General features: G+C 33.1%; 1 protein-coding gene across 10 annotated transcripts in view; it reads left to right on the top strand.

Moving 5' to 3' along the window:
- DEUP1 (deuterosome assembly protein 1) overlaps positions 1-24,083 on the top strand; it is a 130,524-nt gene that overhangs the window by 8,923 nt on the left and 97,518 nt on the right. For 8 of the 10 annotated variants that reach the window (XM_074304551.1, XM_074304548.1, XM_074304543.1 and 5 more), the window contains exons 3-4: positions 17,254-17,425; positions 21,193-21,288. In XM_074304551.1, coding sequence (XP_074160652.1) covers positions 17,254-17,425; positions 21,193-21,288 — 268 coding nt within the window. The remainder of the gene's footprint in view (positions 1-17,253; positions 17,426-21,192; positions 21,289-24,083) is intronic. The other 2 variants (XM_074304549.1, XM_074304545.1) reach the window with 1 other exon arrangement.

The raw sequence follows: 24,083 nt of genomic DNA, 5'->3' as shown, positions 1-24,083 counted from the left end.
AAAATGATTCAACAACAACATACTCATATTGAATTTACTGTTGAATATGATAGAAGATATTGGGCAAGGTCTAATTTCTGGAGACTGATTTCCAGTTATCCAAACAGACTTTCTTAATCAAATAGAGAGTTCTATTTTCTAATTTATTAAAATTTTTTTCTGATTTTCTCTAGTCAACCTTTCAATTTTTCCCCCCAGATTTTCTCTAGTGTATTTCTCTATTTTTAAGTCATGATCAAAGGTCTTTGGTAACTGTTGCTTTATGATAGTTTGATATCTAAAGGTGCTTTTCTTTCTTCATTTCTACCTGCTTTCATTATTTCCCTTGGTATATTTTTGATCTTTGGTTCCTCCAAATGAAGTTTGTATTATAGAGTTCTAGAAAATATCTTTATGTAGTTATAGATTATATATAATAAATATATAATAGTTTTAGTTATAAATAATGGTTATAGCATTAAGAATGAAAATTAACTTTGGTAGTATTTTCATTTTTACAATATTTGAATAGTCCCACTATGATTATTCCACATTCCTCTAGTTATTTAAGTTCTTTATTTAAAGAAGCATGTTGTAATTAAATCTGTAAAAGTATTTTGTGTGCTTGGTGGATTTATCACCAAATATTTTATACATTTTGTAATTATTTTGAATAGGATTTCTATTGCTACTTCTTAGATTTTATTACTATTTTTGTAGGGTTTTTTCCCCTGAGGCAATTGGGGGTAAGTGACTTCCCCAGGGTCACATGAAAGCATTAAGTTTCTGAAGACAGATTTGAACTCAGGTCTTCCTGACTTCAGGGCCTGTGCTGTATCCACTGCACCACCTAGTTGTCCCTTTTTGTAGTTATTTTGAATAGGATTTCTTATTACCTCTTAGATTTTGTTATATGTAATTTAATATGTTATGATTATGTATATTATCTATGATCTATACAGATATGATTCTATAATCTGCAATTTTATCAACACTATTGTCAGTATCTGCTGACTTCTTAGACTTTTCTAAGTTTATCACACATGGAAAAGAACATTTTTTCTACTTTTAATGAACTTACATTCACATTTTAAATGTGAAGCATACTTCATATATATTATGTCTTATTTATTCATAATGGTTTATTAGGTTCTTGAGGATATCTTATTTGTTTGAGAAGCAACAGGATCTAATAACTTGACTTCAAATCCTCTCTCCGACACTTAATAGCTATTGAACCAGGAACAAATCACTTAAACTCTCTGACCCTCAATTCTCTCATCTTTTAAGTGTTTATTATAATGTCTATAGCATTTGCCTTTCTGTAAAGTTATGAAGCTTAAATGAAATGATTTATGTAAAGTATTTTGCAAACTTTTAAACACAATATAAATAGCAGTATAATTATCACCTTTGTATCTCCTTTAATACTTAGCACATAATATGTGCAAAAACAAAAGTCTGTTGAATTAGTGGAAAGGCTAGTCCTTTCAAATTTGAGTAAATATTAATCATTTTTTTATAGAGTCCTATGGGAAATACTGTAAAGTGTTTTTGGTTTTTTTTTTTCCTGAGTGGGGAGATAAAATAAATGGACATAAAAATTCACAATACAAAATAGCAAGTTGATAAGTTTTAAATTAGTAGTGCAAACAGTTTGTGTTATAAAGGTTCACAGAAGAGAGAAATCACTACAGAGTAACATGTGTAGAAGGACTTTAAGGAGAACATGACAGGAGCTAGTTGTGAGGTATGGATAAGATTTGTGTAATTAGAGAAGAATAGAGTGCCATTTAGGCAAAGTGAATAATGTTAGCAAAGTGCTGGTATGGGATTTTGCAAGTGGTGGTGGTTGTTTTAATAGGATAGTGGATGGACAAATCTTTCTAGAATAGAAGGATTTGAGTAGGATAGTAGTGTGCCATGAGTTTAGAAAGGTAGGGGACAGAGAAGACACATTCTTCCCCTCTTCTTGTTTCCAAAAATTCTTTGTTATAAGATACTGCTTTCTGGGTTAGAGCAGTAAATGTAATATGGGGAAATCAAGGCAGGAGAAATGTAGGCAATAGAAAGAAAATAAAATATAAATAAATAAAAACATTTTTATCTATATCAATACAAATCATTTTTAAAAGAAAGGAAGAGAACAGTTGTAGAGGATTCAGAATGCTAAGCTAAGGAGTTTAGACTATCCTAGACAGTGGGTTTGTCACAAAGGTCTTTTTTTGAGCAGGAATGTTCATAATGAAAATGGCATTTTAAAAAAATCCTCAAAGTGATAATACACATGATTACTTGGAAAAACAAAAGATTGAAATCAGCTAAGGAAATCTTAAAAGTGTGTTCAAAAAGTACATACATAAGGTGATAGTCTCAGCTGGAGAATAGTAAGGTTATGAATCAGTGAAAATGGAAAGAAAGAAATGGACATGAAAAACTTTATAAAGACAGAATCAATAGGATTTAATTATTAGATGATGGAAAAGACAATGACACAAAGGCTTTGGATAAAGTTAGTAAAAAGAGGAGATTTGGCGATTCTCCAATTGATAAATGGTCAAAGGATATTGAACAGGTACTTTTCAGATGAAGAAATTGAAACCATTTTTAATCATATGAAAAAAGGTGCTCTAAATCAATATTGAACAGAGAAATGCAAATTAAGACAACTCTGATTTCACTACACACTTCTCATATTGGCTAAGATACCAGGAAAAGATAATGACAGATATTGGAGGGGATGTGGGAAAACTACATTGTTGGTGGAATTATGTACTGATCCAACCATTTTAGGGAGCAATTTGGAACTATGCTCAAAAGATGATCAAACTCTGCATACCCTTTAATGCAGCAGTGTTTCTACTGGGCTTATATCCCAAAGAGATCTTAAAGGAGAGAAAGGGACCCACATGTGCAAGAATGTTTGTGGCAGCCCTTTTTGTGGTGGCTAGAAACTGGAAACTGAGTGGATGCCCATCAGTTGGAGAATGGCTGAATCATTTATGATATATGAATTTATGGAATACTATTATTCTGTAAGAAATGACCATCAGGATGATTTCACAGAGGCCTGAAGAGACTTTCATGAACTAATGCTGAGTGAAATGAGCAAAACCAGGGGATACATGAGAACAGCAAGATTATGTGATAATCAATTCTGATGGACGTAGCTTTTTTCAAAATGAGATCATTCAGGCCAGTTCATAATCTTGTAATGAAGAGAGCCATCTACACCCAGAGAGAGGACTGTGGGAACTGAGTTGGGATCACAACATAGCATTTTCATTTCTTTTTGTTGTTTGCTTGAATTTTATTTTCTTTCTCATTTTTTTCCTTTTCAATCTGATTTTCCTTGTGTAGCAAGATAATAATATAAATAGGTTTGCCTATGTTGGATTTCATATATTTTACCATGTTTTTAAAAAAAAGAATATAATGGACTTCTATTATGCACTAAGAAATGATGAATAAACAGATTTCAGAAAATACTGGAAAGACTTGTACAAAATGATTCAAAGTGAAATGAGCAGAGTCAGGAAACATTATATACAGTATCAGCAACATTGTGAGATGACCAACTATGATTGACTCAGCTCTTCTCAGCAACTCAATGATCCAAAACAAGTACTAAGGAATTAAGAAGAAAAATGCTATCCATAACCAGATTAAAAAACTGAAGGAGAGGAGTAAGGAAGGATGAAGAATCCAAACACTGACCTAAAAGTTGTGGTATCCAAATCTCAGCACTGACACTAACTCATTTTGTTTTCCTTATTTGCTTGACCTGAGACACCATGATAGAAACTTTATTTCTCTCTTTAAAATGGCAGACTAAGACTTGGTACGATGCCATTTAAATAGCATTAAGAATTTACTTCATATAAAACCTGTCATTAGGTGCTAAATAGGCATTTCTTTGTTTTGATAAATATAACTATATATATGTATATATATAAAACTATATATATAATTAATATCTTGCATATTAAGACCTCTCCTAGTTTGAAAATGTGAAAATCTATGAAAAATTGATGAGTAATACAATATAGATATGGTGCTAAATTGTATAATATAGATTACTAGATCTTAAGTTAACAGAAAAAATCATATCTTATTTAATAATTCTTATATTCTTTTTAGTATATAATATATTACACATATACTATGTTGACAGAAGATCACTCTCCTTTTCCCTACTATATTTCTCCATCCCCTTGAAGATCTCATTCATTGCTAGAATTCTGATTTATCTGGATGGTTTCTAAAACTATATCTCTACCTATGACCTATCTCTTGTATTCTATACCAAACTTCAACTTTTTGTTGGGAATTTTCACTTGAATGTCTCACTGTCTCTTCAAATCCAATATGATCTCACCATATGATCATGAAATTTAACTTAAAATGAGACTTAGAAATCATTTAGTGCCATCCTCTTAGACTATAGCAGGGGAAACGGAGAAGTAACATATGTTACTCAGCAAATGAGTAGTGAATTTCCCCCTCCTCAAATCTCCTCTCTTTTTCTTTCCATATCAACAAAAAACTGCAGGAGTCTCCAGAAATCATAATCATCACAATGGCTAAAATGCTGAAAGGGGAAAGGATAGGGAATAAGTATTTATTTAGCATTTATTCAGTTCTAGGTGAGCAGCTAAATAGTATATTAGATAGAACCCCAGACCTGGGGATCAGAAAGACCTGAGTTCAAATCTAGTCACAGACCCTGACTAGCTGTATGAACCTGGACAAGTCACTTATTTCTGTTTGCTTCAGTTTCCTCATCTGTATTGAACTTCAGAAGGAAATGGCAAATCCGTCTAAAATCTTTGCAAAGAAAATCCTAAATGAGATGAAGAGTTGGTTTGTTGTTGTACTTCGTTCTGAAAGAGGATCAAAATGACATAACCATGTTAGAGTAAAGTTATATCATGTCAGCTCAGTGAAGCTGATCAGATCAGTATAACCTCTGGATTCTCTGCTCCAGGTCACATAGTCCATTTCAATATTTGGGGTGGATTCTCTAAATTTGTACATCTTGCATTTCCTTTGGGGCTATTTCAATTCTATTTACCTATATAACATGGCATTTTCTCTGATGAGGACATGCTATTCTTTGCCAATGTCTTTTATGTCTCACAATCATTTCCATAATTCTTAAGCGAAACCTTGAAAATGTCCTTATATTATTTTTTCTGACCACTACATGAGCACTTGACATGTGTGAATTCCCATAAAAGTCTTTTTGGCAATCTTATGTTTGGCGTTCAAACAATGTGGCCAGCCCCATGAAGTTGTGCTCTCTGCAGTAGTTTGAATTCTTGGCATTTTAGTTCAAAAAAGGACCTTGATATCTTATTTCTTCCAAGTCATCTTCAGAAAAAGGACCTTGGTATCTTATTTCTGTCAAGTCATCTTCGGTTCCTAAGACAATACAAATGAAAGTAATTCTGTTTCTATGTATACTATTCAGGTTTCACAAGCATACTACAGTGAGAGTCAGCATAATGGCTCTATAGACCTTCAGTTTGGTAGTCAGTCTGATACTTCTTTCCCACACTTTCCTTTGAAGCCTCTCAAACCCTGAGCTAGCTCTGGCAAATGTGTGTTAACCTCATTATCAATATGTACATCCCTAGAAAGCATGCTACCAAGGTAAGTGAATTTATCCACAGCAATCAAACTTCATTTGCTGTCACCAGTAGTCCCACTTGTAAATGGTGTGCTGCTGGGTGATGGAATACCTGTGTTTTCTTGGTGTTAACTGTTAGACCAAAATTAGCACAACCACCAGCATAATCCATATTTTGTTGCAACTCAGCTTCCGAGTCTGTATTGAATGCACAACCAATGCAAACAAAAAAATCATGCACTAATACTCCCTTCACTTTAGTCTTGTCATTCCTAGTCTTTTCAAATTGAAGAACTTACCATATATATGGTAGCTGACTTGATGCTCGTGTTCCTCCTAATTGAAGGTATTTGACCCCATGACTGAAAACACCATGCTAAAAGCATGGGAACAAGCACACAACCTTGTTTAATTCCATTGGTGACTGGGAAAGGATGAGAACATTGTCCATTATCCAGAATGCAGACAAGCATGCCATTAGAAAATTGACATAATTACGTACGAACTCCAGATGATCAAATTTTGATAATTTTCCAAAAACCCTAACAATATCAAATAGTATCAAAGGCCTTGGTCAGATATAAAAAGATTGTGTTCTGCTCCTGTCATTTTTCCTGAAGTTGTCAAATAGCAAACACTATATCAAATGTCCTTAGTCATTTCCGAAGCCATACTGGCTTTCAAATAGGTGACCATCTTACAGGTGAAGGATCAACTACTGATTAAACTAACTAGCAAGAATCTTGCTGGCAATCACCAAGAGAGAGACCACACTGGTGGTTGTCACGGGACAAATCTAGTCCCTTTATTTTTATATAGGACAATTGAGGCATCCTTGGTTCCTGGGGGGGATATCTTCCTCTTAACCATATAATACAGAAAATTTCAGTCACCTTTTGTATAAATAATGTTCCTTCCCTATGTAAATCTCAGTTGGAATAGAATCAGCACCAGATGCTTTGCCACGTGGAAGGAGTCTAATGGCATGCAAAACCTCCTTTACAGCTGGAACTTCAGCTAAGGAGGTAACTAACTTCAACTAGAGGTAAATGTTCAATGGCTTCACATTGATTTTGATAACCATCTGCTGCACTATGTGTAAAGTCCGAACTAACTCTCTGGAGGACCTCAGAATTAGCCCAAGTCCCTGATCTTAGTGGAGGAGTGAAGCAGGTAGGAGGGTTACATGCTGATCAGAGATAGAGTCTGGAATCTGGCATCTTCTCTCTTCTGTCTGTGGCTGAGAGGACAGTGCCCAGTTGTCTCAGCCCTTAAATACTTCAGAACGATTACATCACAACACACTGAATATGAGCAACCATTACATCACTATAAGTACCTTGCTGACCTAGATTTAAATACACCTTTTCAGAGTTCTTGTCCCTTACAACTATGGAAGTGTTTAGCCCATCTCTTTAAGACCATGTCTTTAACACTAATCAATGTGGCTCCATCAGCATTGATGTTGAGATGTAGTAGTTGAGTAGTTGAGATGTACCATAAATCTTTGGCCTGTAAATAGCTTTCAACACATCATAAAAGCCTTAGATTGTTACTATCAGCATAAAACTAAATTTTATCTGCCTTATTACTGAGCCAAGAAACCTGCATCTCTCTAAGCTTCACTTGTACTTTATTTTTTATGGAATTAAATGCTGCCTTTCTTGAAATGAATGAACTATCCTATTGATACATTATTCTCATTATTCACTTAGCAGTCTCTAAATTTCCCCATCATTTTTATCAAACCAGTCTTGATGCTTGTAAATGTTCTGACCTGAATGAGCAAATGCAGTTCTGTTTACTAAATCTTTGAAAGTTCCCTTTTCCACTGTTGTCAACTGTGTATTGCTGGAATTCTGTCTTCCCAGAAATCAGCTGCAGTCAGGATCACTAAATGTCTTTATTCTTGATCTTTTACAGTCAAGGGCAGGGGTCAGGCCTAGCTACTTCACACACACCTTCCTCCCTCAAACGCCAGGAAAGACTGTGTCAGCTTCTTCATCTCACTTCCTCTTCCTCCTCCTCCTCCTCCCACACACATCATTCCTCCCTCTTTGTCCCACCAATCAAGTCAGCACAGAACAACTGGAGAGGGTCAACCTTCAAACAAGTTAATAGGGAACTGTCCAATTGGCAATTAGTCTCACGTGCTTCATTATCCAAATGCATTGCTCAGTTCTAGCCCTTTACAGTGTATTGGTTCAGTTTTCCCTCCCAAGTTGGCAGTAAATGGTTGCCACTAAGAGAAGTGATCTAATCTGTTGATATTTATTCTTCTGATAGTCATTTTCCCTTGTGGAAAGAACTCTTAAGAGTTCTTTTGCTGGGTGTAGCTGGTTCAGTTCATTACTGCTCTATTGGAAATGATTTGGTTCATCTCATTGTTGGAGAGGGCCTTGTCCGTCAGAATTGATCATCATATAGTATCATTGTTGAAGTATATAATGATCTCCTGGTCCTGCTCATTTCACTCAGCATCAGTTGATGTAAGTCTCTCCAAACTTCTCTGTATTCCTCCTGCTGGTCATTTCTCACAGAACAATAATATTCCATAATATTCATATACCACAATTTATTCAGCCATTCTCCAATTGATGGACATCCACTTAGTTTCCAGTTTCTTAGTTTCCAGTTTCTGGCTACTACAAAGAGGGCTGTCACAAACATTCTTGCACATACAGCTCCCTTTCCCTTCTTTAAAATCTCTTTGGAATAGAAGCCCAGTAGTAACACTGCTGGGTCAAAGGGTATGCACAGTTTGATAACTTTTTGAGCATAGTTCCAAATTGTTCTCTAGAATGGCTGGATGTATTCACAATTCCACCAACAATGTATCAATGTCACAGTTTTCCCACATCCCCTCCAACATTCAGCATTACCTTTCCCTGTCATTCTAGCCAATCTGACAGATGTGGCATCTCAGAGTTATCTAGTAAATAGTTAACTCATTTTTAAATGTGTTTGAAATATTCCCTTTCATAAGTTTGTATTATTCATTCCTTGTCTCAGAAATGTAATTTGTTTTTTAATAACAATATATTTAGAAATAATGTTACCTATCACTACATATAATTATTTGTTTTCAATAATAGAACTATTGATTTTGAGGTTTCTGAAATATTTTGGAGTTCCTAATATCATCAGATAATATTTAACTATATATACAAAAATATTTTACTTTATATTATTGGTCCTGTTCACTAGAAGCTTTTATAAATATGTATCATTTGTGACTTGAACTGATAATGAGTGAAATTTATTTCCTAATTTTAGCAAAAAAAATGGTTTTAAAGAATATTTTTTTTCAAAAGCCACCAAATGCTTTGAGCAATAACAGCATCCTTAGAATGAATATATACCTTACCAGAGTGACTGTAAAATGGCATTCTTCCTTTGAGTATATGTTTTTTGAATCAATCTTATTCTCATTACTTTATGATCCATTCTTAAATATGGGCAAACAACATGAGTTGGGTTTTCCAAGTGTCATTTCCAATTAAAAAGGCATTTAAATGTGTAAGTTTTTCTTATTCCCCTTGCTAAAGTAATTTTTCTATGTGAGGCCTTTTACTTTACATTTTGTTCTAGGACTTTTTATTATCTTCATTTATCTCTCCCACAGAACCTTGTCAAATGCTTTCTTTAAAAAATTGGACTTCAGCTGTCAAATTCCCCTTATCTCTTACAGTCATCAAATTTTCAAAAAATTCCAGCAGATAAATTATATACTTTAATTTTCAAAACATATGCATAATTTTCAACATTCAGCCCTGCAAAACCTTGTGTTCTAAATATTTTTCCTCTCTTCCCCCACCCTCTTCCCTACACAGCAAGTAATCCAATATGTTAAATATAGGCAATTCTTCTATATATATTTCCCCAATTGTCATGCCACCCAAGAAACATCAGATCACAAATGAAAAAAATGAGAAAGAAAACAAAATTCAACAATAAAAAAGGTGAAAATGCTATGTTGTGATCCACACTCAGTCCCCACAGTCCTCTCTCTAGGTGCAGATGGCTCTCTTCATCACAAGACCAGCAAATAATGTTAAAGGGCGATTTTCCCCTGCTCAGTTTCAAAAATGGGTAGTTAAAAATCTTTGTCCTCTTGTGTTCTCTCATCACCCTCAAAATGTTATGACCAATGTAGCATTCTTCACATTATAAACTTTAATAGAACTCTAATAATTAAAACATTTATAAAAGCTTTGAAAAAGAGACTCTTCTTTGTACACCAAAAATGTTTATAGAAGTACTTTTATAGTAGTAAAGAAGTGGATACAAAGTGTCCCCCAATATAATTCTATATGTTTATGAAAAGTGATGCCACTGATGAATTCAAATCACTTGACCCAGATAAATTAACATTCCCAGGTACTGAAATAATAAGTATAATTGCTGAACTACTGTCAGTAATCATTGAAAAATCATGGAAACTGAGAACAGTATCATAAACTAGGAGAAGGGCAAATATTCCAGTTCTCTAAAAAAAAACTGGGGAGGGGAGAAACCAAATAGGATCAGCAAACTATAGGCTAGTGAACTTGACTTTTGATTGCAAAATGAATTATTGAAGAGATAATTAATGAATATCTACAAAAGGAGGAAGCCATTGTAAAAAGGATAGATGGTCTTTATGTAGTTCCAAAAGATTCATAATGAAAAAAAGTTATCTACTTCCAGAGAGAGAGAACTGATAAATGCTGAATGCAAATTGAAATACAATTTTATTTTCTTTATTTTTCATGTTTTTTGAAAATATGGCCAATATCAGATACTTAACAAGTGTCTGACAAGCAAGTCATTTAACCCCAATTGCCTCAGCAAAAAAAGAAAAAGAAAATATGGTTAATATAGAAATATTTTTGCATGATTTCATATGGATAATTGATATATTGCTTGCTTTTTCAATGGAGAATGGCAGAGAGTGGTAGGTAGGGAAAGTATTTGGAACAAAATGATGTTAAAATAGTTTTTTTTTTAAAAGAATACATACATGGGGGCTGGTAGGTGGCGCAGTAGATAGAGCACCAGCCTTGAATTCAGGAGGACCCCACTTCAAATCTGGTCTCAGACACTTAACACTTCCTAGATGTGTGACCCTGGGCAAGTCACTTAATCCCAGCCTCAGGGGGGGAAAAAAAGAATATATCCACGATAGTATTTCCTTTTTCTTAAAGTTATCATACTAATAGATCAAGAAAATGTTATAGGTAAGTGATGTCAAACTCTTAATAGAAACAGAGGCAACTATTCCTAACAATAGGGATCCCTGTGTTTCTCAGTCTTCAACTTTTCTTGATGACTTCACAGCATTTAGCACCATTGACCACCCTCTCCTACTGAATACTGTCTCCTCTGTGGTTTTTCATAATACTACTCTCTTCTCTCTGTGTTCCTTCCTACATGTGTGATTGCTTTTTCTTGGTTTTCTTTGCCTCTTTTCCCTCTTTTTAAACAATTAATTTTTTTTTGTATTACAAAAAAGTACAATTAACCTCCTCTCCATGAAATGTCTCTCATAACAAATTAAGAATTATAGTGGGTAGAATACTGGGCTGGAGTTAGAAAGATTCATCTCCCTGAGTTCAAATGTGACCTTAGACACCTGCTAGGTAGTTGTGTGACTCTGAGAAAGTCACTTAACCTTGTTTACCTCAGTTTCCTTATCTGAAAAAAATAAGCTACAAAAATAGTTGGAGAAGGAAATGGTAAACTACAATAGTATTTTTGCAAGGGAGAGTCAGATATAATTGAAAATGATTCAGCAACAACAAAGTAACACAAGTAAAACTAATAATACAATGATCTCATCTGAAAATGAATGTAGTATTACTCATCTGTAATATCTTCCCATCTCTCTTATTTTTATATTAACATAAATATATTTTCTCTCTTTCTTATCCTCAAACTCCCTGAAAAAAAATTCCTTTTAACAATAGTCAAGTCAAGCAATTCTCTGAAATGGCTATTTGTGTATGTATGTGTACACACATACACTCACTCACACATACATATATATATGTGTGTGTGTGTGTGTGTGTGTGTGTGTGTGTGTGTGTATGATGTTGCAAAAGGTGTGTATGTATATATATATATACACACATATATATTTGATGTTGCAAAAGATAAGTGAATTTAAGAAGTGATTGTATATATGCAAATTATATACACATACACACATATATGCAATTATGTAGCAACATCAAGTATTCAAATTAATTTATTAATAACTTCTTTAATTTTTGCAATGGCAACTGTATACATTTGTACCCATGTTCAGTAGGAAAAAAAAGGCATGATGTGCATGATGTGTGGAACAGCTGACAAATGAGTAGTTAGATGTGATGGTTCAAGGAAGGTTTTTAGGACAGTGAAAATTATAACAATGAACTAACTCTAAAGATTGTGTTACTCATAGTTTCCAAGCTTGAAAGGTGGCTTGGAATAATTGACTGGTTGGAGACATTGGGGCTGCTGATCCTATCTTCAATCATAACCTCAAGGTTATGAGCTCTCCTTTGCCTGTAATGTTTCCATATTCCAAGACCCTTAAGGATCTCAAATGGTGCATGCAGCAGACAATGATGATGGATTATTTCAAGCTGATAAATTATTCAAGTTTCACTATTTCCAAAACTATCCACCAGCTGTGAAGGACAGAGTGGGAAGTGATTTTGAAGACTTCACCAGATCTCAGCATCTTCCAACAGCAGGTGCCAATGTTTCAGAGAGTGAACAACGTAGAAAGGTTTAGGGCAGTATAGTATATACAGTACGTCGTCTCACTGTCATCTGACACAGTGGAAGATAAGATTCAGGTTTAAAAATGTTTTATTTGCTGTACAGTATTTATGATACTACAAATTTCATATGTTAAGAAAAGTGAATATTGACCGAAACAAAATGTTTTTCATTGAGATGATATCACAAAAGGTCATAGAATTTTAAGAAATTTTGCTAGTAAGAAAAATGTTTTGCATGCCATCAATTTTATTTTGTGTAATGCATTTTGTGGATTTCTTCATGATTACCATGTTAGGAAAAGTGCATATTATCAGAATCTGTGATTTTAAATAATTATATGCAAAAAAGTATATTTTCAGCAAATTCTAGCAAAAAGTTACAGGTTTTGGTGATCATGGAAACCTAATTACTATAGATTCAATGTGTCAACATTTACATATTTTGCTTTTGTGTCATTTTTAGGGAATTTTACCTCTGTGAAAGTTGAAGATTAACTATGTGTATGTCTATATATAGACACACATATACAACTATATGTATATGTGTATATATGTATATATACATACACTAAATATATGTATGTCTCATTTACATCCTAAATCTATTATCTCTTTGTCATGTTTTTATTGCTTTATTGTTGGTTATCTAAAATCATGAATGGTCACTGTATGATCAATAGATCATAGTTCTTATGGCTTTCAAAGTTGTTTGCTTTTAGAGTGATGTGTTATATAAATTATTTTGGTTCTGGTCATTCATTTTTCATAAGTTAGTAAAAATCTTCAAATTTGTTCAATTTTTAATAAGTACAGTAAACGAAGGGCAGAACAATTTATATTGTAACATAAGAATTGTAGAATGGTATATATTTTTCTCCATAAAATATTTTTCCTGTTTACTGTCACTACGGTTCATTTATCATATATCTTAATTTCTCCCCTGAGCTTTATATCATAAACTTCCTTTGGAATATTTCAGACTGAATTCATTCTCTTTTCCCACAAATCTATCCCTATGCTAAACTTTCTATTACTGGTGAGGGTACAAACAAAATTCTAAGCTACTTCTTAACCCAGTTATCATCTTTGACTCTTCACTTTCACTCAACAACATTTCATCCAGGATTATCTCCAGTAATTTTGATCTATATCTTGCACTGGGAGCCAAATAGTTCTGGAAGGCAAAGTGAGGCAGTTAACCTTGCACAGCTCTCCCTCACTGAAATCCAATTTCCTTGTGTGTAATGGCATCACCCCCTGATGCCATGGTCCTCTTAAAGGACGAAAGACAAACAACAACAACAACAACAACAACGACAACACAACAGTTACAAAATCTTGTTGCTTCCACAACATCTCTCTTATACATCGGCTCTCTCCACTCATATAGCCACCTCACCAGATCAGGTCTTTATCACCTCTTGTTGGACTATTAATAGGTTTTTAACTGGTTTGCCTACTTAAATCTTTACCCATTTGAATCCATCTTCCACGTAGCCACCAAAGTGATTTTTCCCAAAATACAAGTCTGATCATGCCAATTTCCTATTTAATCAACTCCTGTGAATACTCCTTTTTTGCCTTTAGGAACAATTATAACCGATTTGCTTTCATTGAAAGCCCTTCACAAATACCAGCTAGAGTGGGATAGAGGATTATACTTGGAGTTAAGATTAATGAAATTTGAATCCTTACTTAGATGCTTATTAGCTGAAAGTCTATAGGCAAGGCATTTAACCTCTCTCAGTCTCGATTTCTTTATCCATAAAAGGTGATGATAATAAGGCATATGTGATAGATACATTGATATATAGCATCTATACCTACTCTATATAATGGTTCTTAGTGAATAAATCAGAGGATCCCAATGCTAATTAAAGCAACATTTTTATAAGCAAATAGTCTATTATGCCACTTTTTCTGAAAGATGATGGGATTGGCAAATCAAAGCACACATTTAGAAAGCCAACTATGTTGACAAAAATCAGCAAATCATGATGCAGAAGAAGAATTTCATGATTTTCCAAATATTTTAAAAGTCTATTCTATGAAGGGTTATACAATGCTGATGAAACTATTTTATCAATGTTTGCTAAAGTCTACCTTAAGTTAGATTCTGATGGATTAACTATTACCTGTATTTAAAGAGAGTAATTCAAGTTTAGTATTGCTTCAAGCTTCCACAAATTAAAACATTTAAATAACAAAAATGAATTTTCCTGGAAGTAAGGATTTAGCAGACTCTTGAATGGATGGACAAAGTTGTTTCTGATTGACTTTATCATATTTTTGCACTTGCCTTGAAAAATATTTCAGACCCCTAGGTTCATCTTAAGCTATAAGGTTGTTAGGTTCCTTTTTCGTGGAATTTTTTTTAGTGATAAATAATTATAGAGTAGAATTTGTACCTAGTGTTTTTTTTACCTTCTTCTTGATTTAATATATGATTTAATATACCAGAGTGTTATTCAGAATATGAAACGTTATGCTTGAGATAATTAGTATACTTAGCTTTTAATCTTGTTAAAATATTTAAGATGCAATTTTTAATTTTGATTTACCTAGATTCTAAAGTCAAACATAATGAGAAATGAGAGAAAACTGTGCAATATGGTTTGGAAAAGTTTCCTCTGATTAAAGATGAGAAAAGTGTAAATTTTGGAATAGGTCACCAAATTAGCATCAATTTTCCAAACTTAGAAGTGAATCTTCCTCCCAGATAGAATGTTGATAGTAAATTATTGTCTACAAACAGTATGAAATAGAATGAGTTAAAGTTGTGAGGAAATAAATATCATTACCTTATGTAGAGAGTACAGAAATAATAGATATTTTGAATGCTGATGATACTAATAATTACCAAAAAGACTTTCTGAAGGGCAGAAAGAAAAACACTTTCAAGAAGAACATTTCATTCTGTGATTCAGTAATTAAAATTTTCAATATGTATTTGGATCTCTGGAGGATCCGATAGGATTAATTATTGAATCAAAAAATGACGTAGGAGTTTTGAAGCTGAGGTTCCAGGTGTGCATGAGTAGATTTTAGGAGGACCATGAACTTGAATGGGGAAAAATTACATTTTTATTTTTATCAACCTTTAGCTGTGAAAGTTAGCATTTTCCTCATTGATTTAAAAGCATTATTTCAGAGAAGGAGTCTATCTTTGAGTGTTACTCAGACTATCAAAGGGTAGTTCACGGCACACACAAAAAAAGTTTTAAGTTTTGCATTATTAAAAAAAAAAATTAGTTCACCACTTCACAAGTTGTTGGTACTAGCAAGTCTTGCTAGAGAGAGAGCTATGTCTGTCCATATTGGAAAGTTTGTACTTTGTAAACATTAAAACATTAATGTAACTTTTGTTAAATGTGTAGTGTCTCAGAGAGTATTTCAAATCTATTCACAGGCATAATTCTCCCTGGCTGATAAAAATAGTGATGCATTATCTAACATTATTCCTCTGTCTTGCTGTTACCACTGCTGTCTCTGGCATGACAAAAGCTCATCTAGAGGTCAGAAATCACACTGAGTCAGAGTCATCTATTTAATGCCCTTTTTACTTAAAGATACCAAAGAAAAGTATTCTCCTAAGTAATATTCACAATGTTCTAGAATGGATAAAATAATCTAATTTTTCTTGAGTTATCTCTGACAACTGGGATAACTGGGTTAGGGCTGTTCAACTCAGCCAAGGCAGCTACCTTCATACCTACAGCAAAATCAGAAAAGGAAGAAACAGTTATGGAAGACCAGACACATAAATATTATTTTTATAATCATTAATGTGATTGTTGTTTATACAGATTGAAGAAGAGCCCCTTAGTCTCCTATTCAATGATGGCTAAAATAAAGGGAAGAAGTTTGTTAGTAGACTTATAGTATACACTGCAGACTTGAAGTCTATATTACAATTCTGGATACATAATGTAGAAGGCAAGAGTTAAAAGATAACAGACCAGTCTTTTCTTAGCCTCTGTTCCCTTTCCCCAAAGAAATGAACATATTTAGGATTAGAGGGCTCTCAAGCCCTCTAATAGAATCTTTTAACTAATTTTTTCTCTTAAGATTGGAATACACTGTCTAGATGAGAATAGTCTTTTTTCAGATTGAGTTACTCCAGAAGTTCTTCTGTCGTTTCTTGTGTTTTAACATCCTATTTTAACTATGTCACAGTGAAGTTCATTGGTACTGACTTATTTCAAACATGTTTTGACTAATGACATCAAATCTTTATCAGTATGCTATCATTGGGGAAGCTATTAGATTAGTAGTCAAGATATTTGGGTTTTAGCTTTGATTATGTATGCTACCTCCTTTTCCTGATCTATAAAAGTGCTTGCTATGTTTCAGTTATAATAATAAGAGCTAGAAGGAACCTTACTGATAATCTAACTTAGTTTTCCTCATTATACAGATAAAATAAGGCCTAGAATCTAGACAAGTTTTAGGCTCACCACAGATTACTCAGATATAGTAAATAAGCATTGCTAAGATTCAAAGTTCTAGGCAAATATTTTTCTACTAAATCACACTGGTTCTTTCTTACCATTAAAATTATATTATCTTAAATTCATTCAATATAAGAAAATGTACAAGATGACACTAATTAAAGTTCTATCTTTTTCACAATTCTTAATTCTTATAACCCATTTTAGGCTTAAATTCATCTAAAAATTTCACATTAATAATCTATTGGTTCTGAAATGAGCTTTAAGTTAGAAATAAATTGCTTTCCATATTTATTATTCACTTAGTGATACAATATTTTGAGAAAATAATAATTGAATTCCAAGAATTGAAGTTCTTGGAATAATGCAAATAATTACTTTTTCATGTTCCCACTTAATCATTTTATAGTTTATTTAAAAATTTTTCTTTCATTTTTAGATCTTCTACATGTGAGGCTGAGCTTCAGGAATTAATGGAACAAATTGACATCATGGTAAGCAACAAAAAAATGGATTGGGAAAGAAAGATGCGGGCTTTGGAGACAAGATTGGATCTTCGAGATCAAGAGTTGGCAAATGCACAAAATTGTTTGGATCAAAAAGGTCAAGAGGTACTTCATATATATTATTTATATCTATTAATAAACTGTTAACAAATCAGTAATTCAAAATTTTATAAATAGTGTTTATTATATAAGAACAAATTTTTATAAATTTTGTTATTTTTAGTTGTTTTAATTTTTTTCAGTTACCAAAAATCTGCCTTTTCTCTCTCTGCCCACTCCACCCCCAGTTGAGATCAAAACTGAAAAAAGGAACAAAAGAATAGAAACCCTGTTACAAAAAATTTATTATCAAAGAAAACTAACTTCTGCATTGACCATCTCTCCCTTCTCTCTTTTTTTTGTCTCTTCATATACATATACACATGCCTATGTGTATATGTGTGTGTGTGTGTGTGTGTGTGTGTGTGTGTGTGTATAATCTCTGAGTCTTTCACCTCTCTATCAATCAGGATTTGAAAAGCATGTTTCATGCTTTAGTCCTCTGGAATCATGTTTTGTCTTTAAGTCTCAAAGTTGTTTATCTTTTTAAAATTGCCATCACATAAATTTTTCTCCTCTGTTCACTTCATTCGACATCAGATTATAGAAATTTGTCTAGGTTTTTTCTGAAACCATTCCCTTCATCACTTCTTAGAAGTAATATTATTCCATCACATTTACATACCACAATATAGACACCTCATATTCCCATTCTTTGTTACCTCAAAAAAAGTTATAAATATTTTTGTACATCCTTATAGTTTCTTTTGCTTAGAACCAATCCCTACTTTAATCTACCTTTTCTCTAATTCTCCCTTTCTTTCCTATTACTTTATTGAGTAAAATGTATTTTTTCAGCCTCAACTATATGCATGTATGTATGTATTATTTTTTCCTTTAACTAATCCAGATGACAGTGAAGTTCAAATGTCAGTCATACTCTCCCCACCTTTTCTTCCTTGTGTATGTAGACTTCTACTTGTACACTCCAATTATATGAATTTCCCTAATCTTCATTTCATCTTTGCCTCCCCAACAGTGTATTCTTCTCCTCTCTTTCCATTTTCTTTTAAGATTATCAAGATATAATAGAACTACTCCCAGACCTCCTAATTAGACTCCTATGACATCTCATGACAATAGAATTCAAAGGGAATCAGGTATCATGTCTCCATAATAGAATGTAGGCAATTTATTCTTGCTCCTTTTTCATTGTTCATTGTGTTTACCTTTTTATGTTTCTCCTTTATTTGAACTTCAAAGTTTCTACTTAGCTTTGGTCTTTTTATCAATAGTTCTTAGAAATCTACTTCATTTTTTCTCTGTAAGAATGTATTCAATTTTGCAGAATTAGGTTATTCTTGACTATAAGGCTATATCCTTTGTTTTCAGAATATCATATTCCAAACTTTCAGCTCCTTTGTATTGATGGCTACTAAATTGTGTGTCCAGACTCATACAGATTTGGTACTTAAATTCTTTATTCCTGGCTGTTGTGCATACTGTTTCTTTGACCTGGAAGCTCTGGATTTTTGCTGGAATGTTCTCAGAGGTTTTCATTTCCTGGGTTCTTTTAGGAGATGACCACTAAATTCTGACTATTTCTACTTTATTCTTTAATTTTAAAAGACTAGGGCAGTTTTTTAATGACTTCTTGGAATATGATTTCATGATTTCATCACGGTCTTCAGTTAGACCAGTGATTCTTAATTTTTTCCATTGATTTATTTTTAATTGTTTTCACTGAGAACATTCTATGTTTTCTTCTATATTTCCAGCCTTTTGATTTTGATGTAGGATTTCTTATTGTCTTGTGGGATCATTGGCTTTTTTTGGGTTCATTCTAGTTTTCAGGGAGTTTGATGTCTGGGCAAGGCTTTGTGCATCTTGTGCCAACCTATTGGTTCATTTTTTAATTTTTTTCTTCCATGGGTCTCATTGCTTTTTAAAATTAACTCTTTAAATATTTTTTGTTTCTGTGAATTATGAATTATGTCAATTTATGATTTTGTATCCCATGCTGTTTTTTTCTTTGCAGTTTTGGTCATAGATGTATTGAATTCATTCTTTTTTTGGATTTGTTTCTTTGGTGGGTTCTTTTTTAGTTTGCTCATTCTTCTGGATAATTTTATACTTTGGACTTGATATTAAAGCTAGACTCTGAACACTTCTTGGAAAGAAGGTCTATATTGGTCTTATTGTTGCTTTTTTGGGAGTGCTAAGTATTGTGTTATTTCATCATCTTAGAGACATGCTGGGACCGTGCAAACTTTCAAAGCTTCCAGAGTAGCCTGATCCAGGGCAGTCTGATCTCTGTCCTATTCTGAAATCTGCAAATTTTTGATTCAGGTTTGGTTGGGCATGAGTTAACAATACACTACTGCTGGGCTCAGCACTCTCAGCCAAGTAGGAATTATTGCTGGTTCAGAGTAATAAAACTGTGGGCTTCCATTTGGTCTGAGACTCCTACCTTGGTTATTCCCCTGCTAGGTTCAGACCAGGTGGAAGCTGAAACTGAGATGCTGATCTGCTCTTTGCATCCAAGGTGCACCTGCTACAGCTTCCTTCTGTAATTGCTTCTCTTCCTGTACACTGCTCGAGTTGTTGCAACTGTTCTTTACCTACTGACTGCTACCCATTACCTGAAAACTTAGGTCCCCTTCTCAGTCCACCCTGAGTCTATGACCCAGAACTGGAGAACACACGACAAAATTGTTAACAGCTATACAAAGTGTCAATGCTCTTGTTTAGGTACAAGACTTCTCTGTTGTGCTCTCTTGGCTAGACCTCCCATTGTTGGAAGAATTTTATCTCCATGTGCAGAATTAGGGAAGATGACTCATGGTGACTTTTTTTCTTGGATTTCCCTATCAGGAATTCAATCTGATGCATTTTTGAGATCTGTTTCAAGGAATATAGGGGATGCTTTATTTTTTCCTGCTACATCACTATCTTAGCTGTACTCCCACCCCCAGTCTGTACTATATATCTATATTTGTTAATGTTGTTGTTGTGTGTGTACACACATACACACATACATATATATGAGCATATATATGTATGTATGTATGTATATTTTCCCCTAATTACATGTTAAACAATTTGAAACTTTGTTTTAAGTCTTGAATTCCAAATTCTATTCTTCCCTTCCTCCCCACTTCACTCTCTGAGACAAGTAATCAGATATAGGTTATACATATACAACCATGTAAAATATTTCCATATTACTCATTTTGTACAAGAACAGTCAAATAAAAGAAAAAAAGAAAATGAAGATGGCATGCTTCAGTCTGTATTCAAACAATATCAGTTCTTTCTCTGAAGGTGTATAGTGGGTTTCATCACTACTTTTTGGGGATTATTGTCTTTTATCATATTATTGAAAATAGCTAAATTATCCACAGTTCATCAAACAATATTACTGTTCCTGTATATTTGTCATTAAAAAAAGGAGGAAGGAGAGAGAACCTTTGTGAATAAAGATAGCAGATGAGGTTCCCTTGGTGATCAATTGGAAATTTAAATCTAGGGTTAATTTTAATGATTAATTTTAAATGTGATGATCATGGGATTAGTATGAACTTTTGTTATATATCAGCATAATATCATCCTAATAGCAGACAGAGATATAGTAAGATATAAACCAAGCTTAGTTTTTTAAGAGTTTAATTATTACTAACTTGTTTTGAAAACTGTATTACAAATATTTAGCTTGTATTGATACAGGAATTACATTTGACTTTCACTCTCTTTTTCAATTACTTATCTTTTACACATTTCCTGTCCTATTAGACAAAACATAGCAGAATATTCAAATTATTATCTTGATACAGGTGGGGCTACTTCGACAGAAATTGGACAGTCTGGAAAAATGTAACTATGTAATGACCCAGAACTATGAAGGACAACTTCAAAACCTTAAATCTCAAGTAAGAAAACTTACTGCTTTCCTGTCATTATAAATTCATATAAATTTCATTAAAATCAGTATTATTCTTATCATTAGCAAAATTTGTCTGTCCTATAGTCCTTCTAGTCAATACCACATCATTTAGCATGTAATTGTTCTTTGTTTCATGTCCCAATTTGTCAGCTGCATATCTCATAGCAGGTATAATGATCCTTAGGACCACTAAAAAATTGCTGTGATGTTTTAAATATTATCTTAGTTTTAGAAGCTTAAATTAATACATCTTACTAGGGAGTGAATTACAAATAGGACAGGATAGTACTAATGATGTTTGCTACCCCTTAACAAGTTTGAGTTTGCAAAACTAACTTAAACAGTTGGTTAATTCCTTCAAATTGCTTGGAATTTAGATAGCTGTTTTAATCCAATTAAATTTATTTAGTTCTCTAAACATAGAAATCAATTAAAATATAGTATAAAAACTTAACTACTCATTATAATGACTAATTATAAACAAAATCTAGAAAATATGGATCAATATTTTTTTAAAAATATAAAAATATAAATATAAATTTTTTTCATCTTATTTTTATGTTTTCTCACAATACTTAAACTATTTCAATCATTGCTTAAGGAAATTGGCTTTTGTTTTGTTTTCTCATAACTTATACTGTTAAAAAGCCTCATATATTGTGATAATTTACATCCAAATTAAACTCTGTTAAGATGAAGAAAAACAATTAGGCATAAGTCTTGGCTACTAATTCTTTGTTCAACATTATAGACAATAATCTGTCCTACTAGTCCCCCATTTCTCTTCCATGAAGGAGGAAATGTTTTGTTATTTAAAATGTCTATGAAATATAAAACTTTATAAGATGTATCACTATAACTATAAGGAGTCAAAGATGCTAAACTTTGCATCTCAGGGCAGCTAGTGATTTTCAGCCTTCCCATTGACAAGACCATAATGACTTCCTTTGGTCAGTGAAATTCCACCACTTTGGACATAATGCCCTGAAGAATTTCTCTTACTCCTTCCTATGCCACTTTTCAGTAGTTCACATAAAAAGTGGTATGTTACATGAACTACTTGTAGTATATTTTACATAACATTGAAAAAGCATGAGGAAAAATTCTTGCAGGTATTTAGATCACTTAAAAAACCTTTGGTCTAAAATTGTCAGTAGATAAGTATCTATTCTTTAGTCACTGCAGAATACATGGCTCACATCATATCTCACCAGGGGATAAATACTAGCCTTAAAAAGATGTAATTATCACTTGGCATATCTGAAAAATTGTTGAAAACTGAGGATGTTTCCAGAATCTAGTGGCTCTTATTGGAAATTTATCAAAAATAATACTATCTTTTCAATATTTCAACAATTTCATCCATGTGAATGTGATTGAGAAGAACCAACAAAGGCAAGATAAAAAGCACTCATCTGGCTTGAATCTTGTGGAAATCATTTGGAAATCATTGAAAGTGGGATCTGATCCTCCTTTGAATAATTTGTTGTTCTACAAATTCAACATTGCCTTTGGTGATATAAAAAATATTTTGTTTGCACAGGAATGTCAGCCTAGAGCCTAAAACTAGTATCTGGAGGCTCAATAGCCAACAGAAGTTTAGCTTTACAGAATTCTCTGACAAGGAAATTTATTATCCATTCTATCTATTCATATTCATGACTGAAGTAGACAGAAGAATCATGATTATGTATACAGAGCTTGATTTCAAATGGAGAAATGGACAGTAATTGATTGACATATTTGATAGGTGCTGTTCCATGCTGATAGTTAAAGATTATCACTGGCCAACTGTGTTTGTGGGAGAAGACAAACATTTTAGATGCAATTTTGCTATGCCATAGTCCCTATGTGTCAGAAACCTTAGTGATTTCCATTACCATGGAAAAAGTGATAATTATCTGTGTGATATGGAGGGATCAGAATCACTCGTACACAAGTAAAACTGAGAGGCTGGGACTTCCTTTAGTCAGACTGGCTTTAATATATGTAAATGGACTGAATGATTTTTCCTAATTTTCCCTCAGTGATAGATAGTGAATGTAGTTGTAGAATAAGGTCTATAAAAAGTGATTACGATAAAGAAAAAAAAAAGCATGATTCTCAGAAAGCCAAACTTAGGTTATCTAGGGCACTATGCTTTTTAAGGATTGGAAGAAGTTGAAAATATTACTGTATTGAACTACAATTTATTCCTATAAGGGGAATGAAAAGGCAGTTGGTACAATCCAAAGCTCTACTAATACATGCTTATTTAAAACCTCTCTGATATTCTAGAAGTTGGTCCAAGAGAAAACTTTAGAGTTTTTGCAAAATATTTGTCCAAAATATTGGTCCAAGATTTCAGCAGATGTATATAAGAAATGTGAAATCTATGTTCTCTATATACAAAATAAAACACTACCTTTAGTGCTTCCTAGAAGAATTTCGAGACATTGGAATTGATCTGCATAAATTTTGTATCTATGGGAGCAAATAGAAAGAACAAAAACAGCATCTTAGTAATTGAGCCACTTCAGCCAATATGAACCTATCTAAGGAGAAATAATGGTACTTCCATGGTAGTCTAGTATTGTTGAAGTATTTCTTTTAAATATGCCTTCTAGGATTTATTCTGAACAAGGTCACAATTTTGAGAGTAAGCTACTCAAGGAAATGCTGTACTTGGCAGGTATCAAGAAATATAAAAGTAGAAGAGAGCATTTGCACACTACTGAATGTACTTGGTGCCCTGAAAACTGAATGGAAAGCTCAGTGGCTTTTTTTAATACGTGCAAAATA

This window comes from Sminthopsis crassicaudata, chromosome 3 (genome assembly GCF_048593235.1).
Source record: "Sminthopsis crassicaudata isolate SCR6 chromosome 3, ASM4859323v1, whole genome shotgun sequence".
Taxonomy (NCBI): domain Eukaryota; kingdom Metazoa; phylum Chordata; class Mammalia; order Dasyuromorphia; family Dasyuridae; genus Sminthopsis; species Sminthopsis crassicaudata.
Note: the sequence above shows the minus strand (reverse complement) of the source record. Positions and strands in the feature narration are given on the sequence as shown.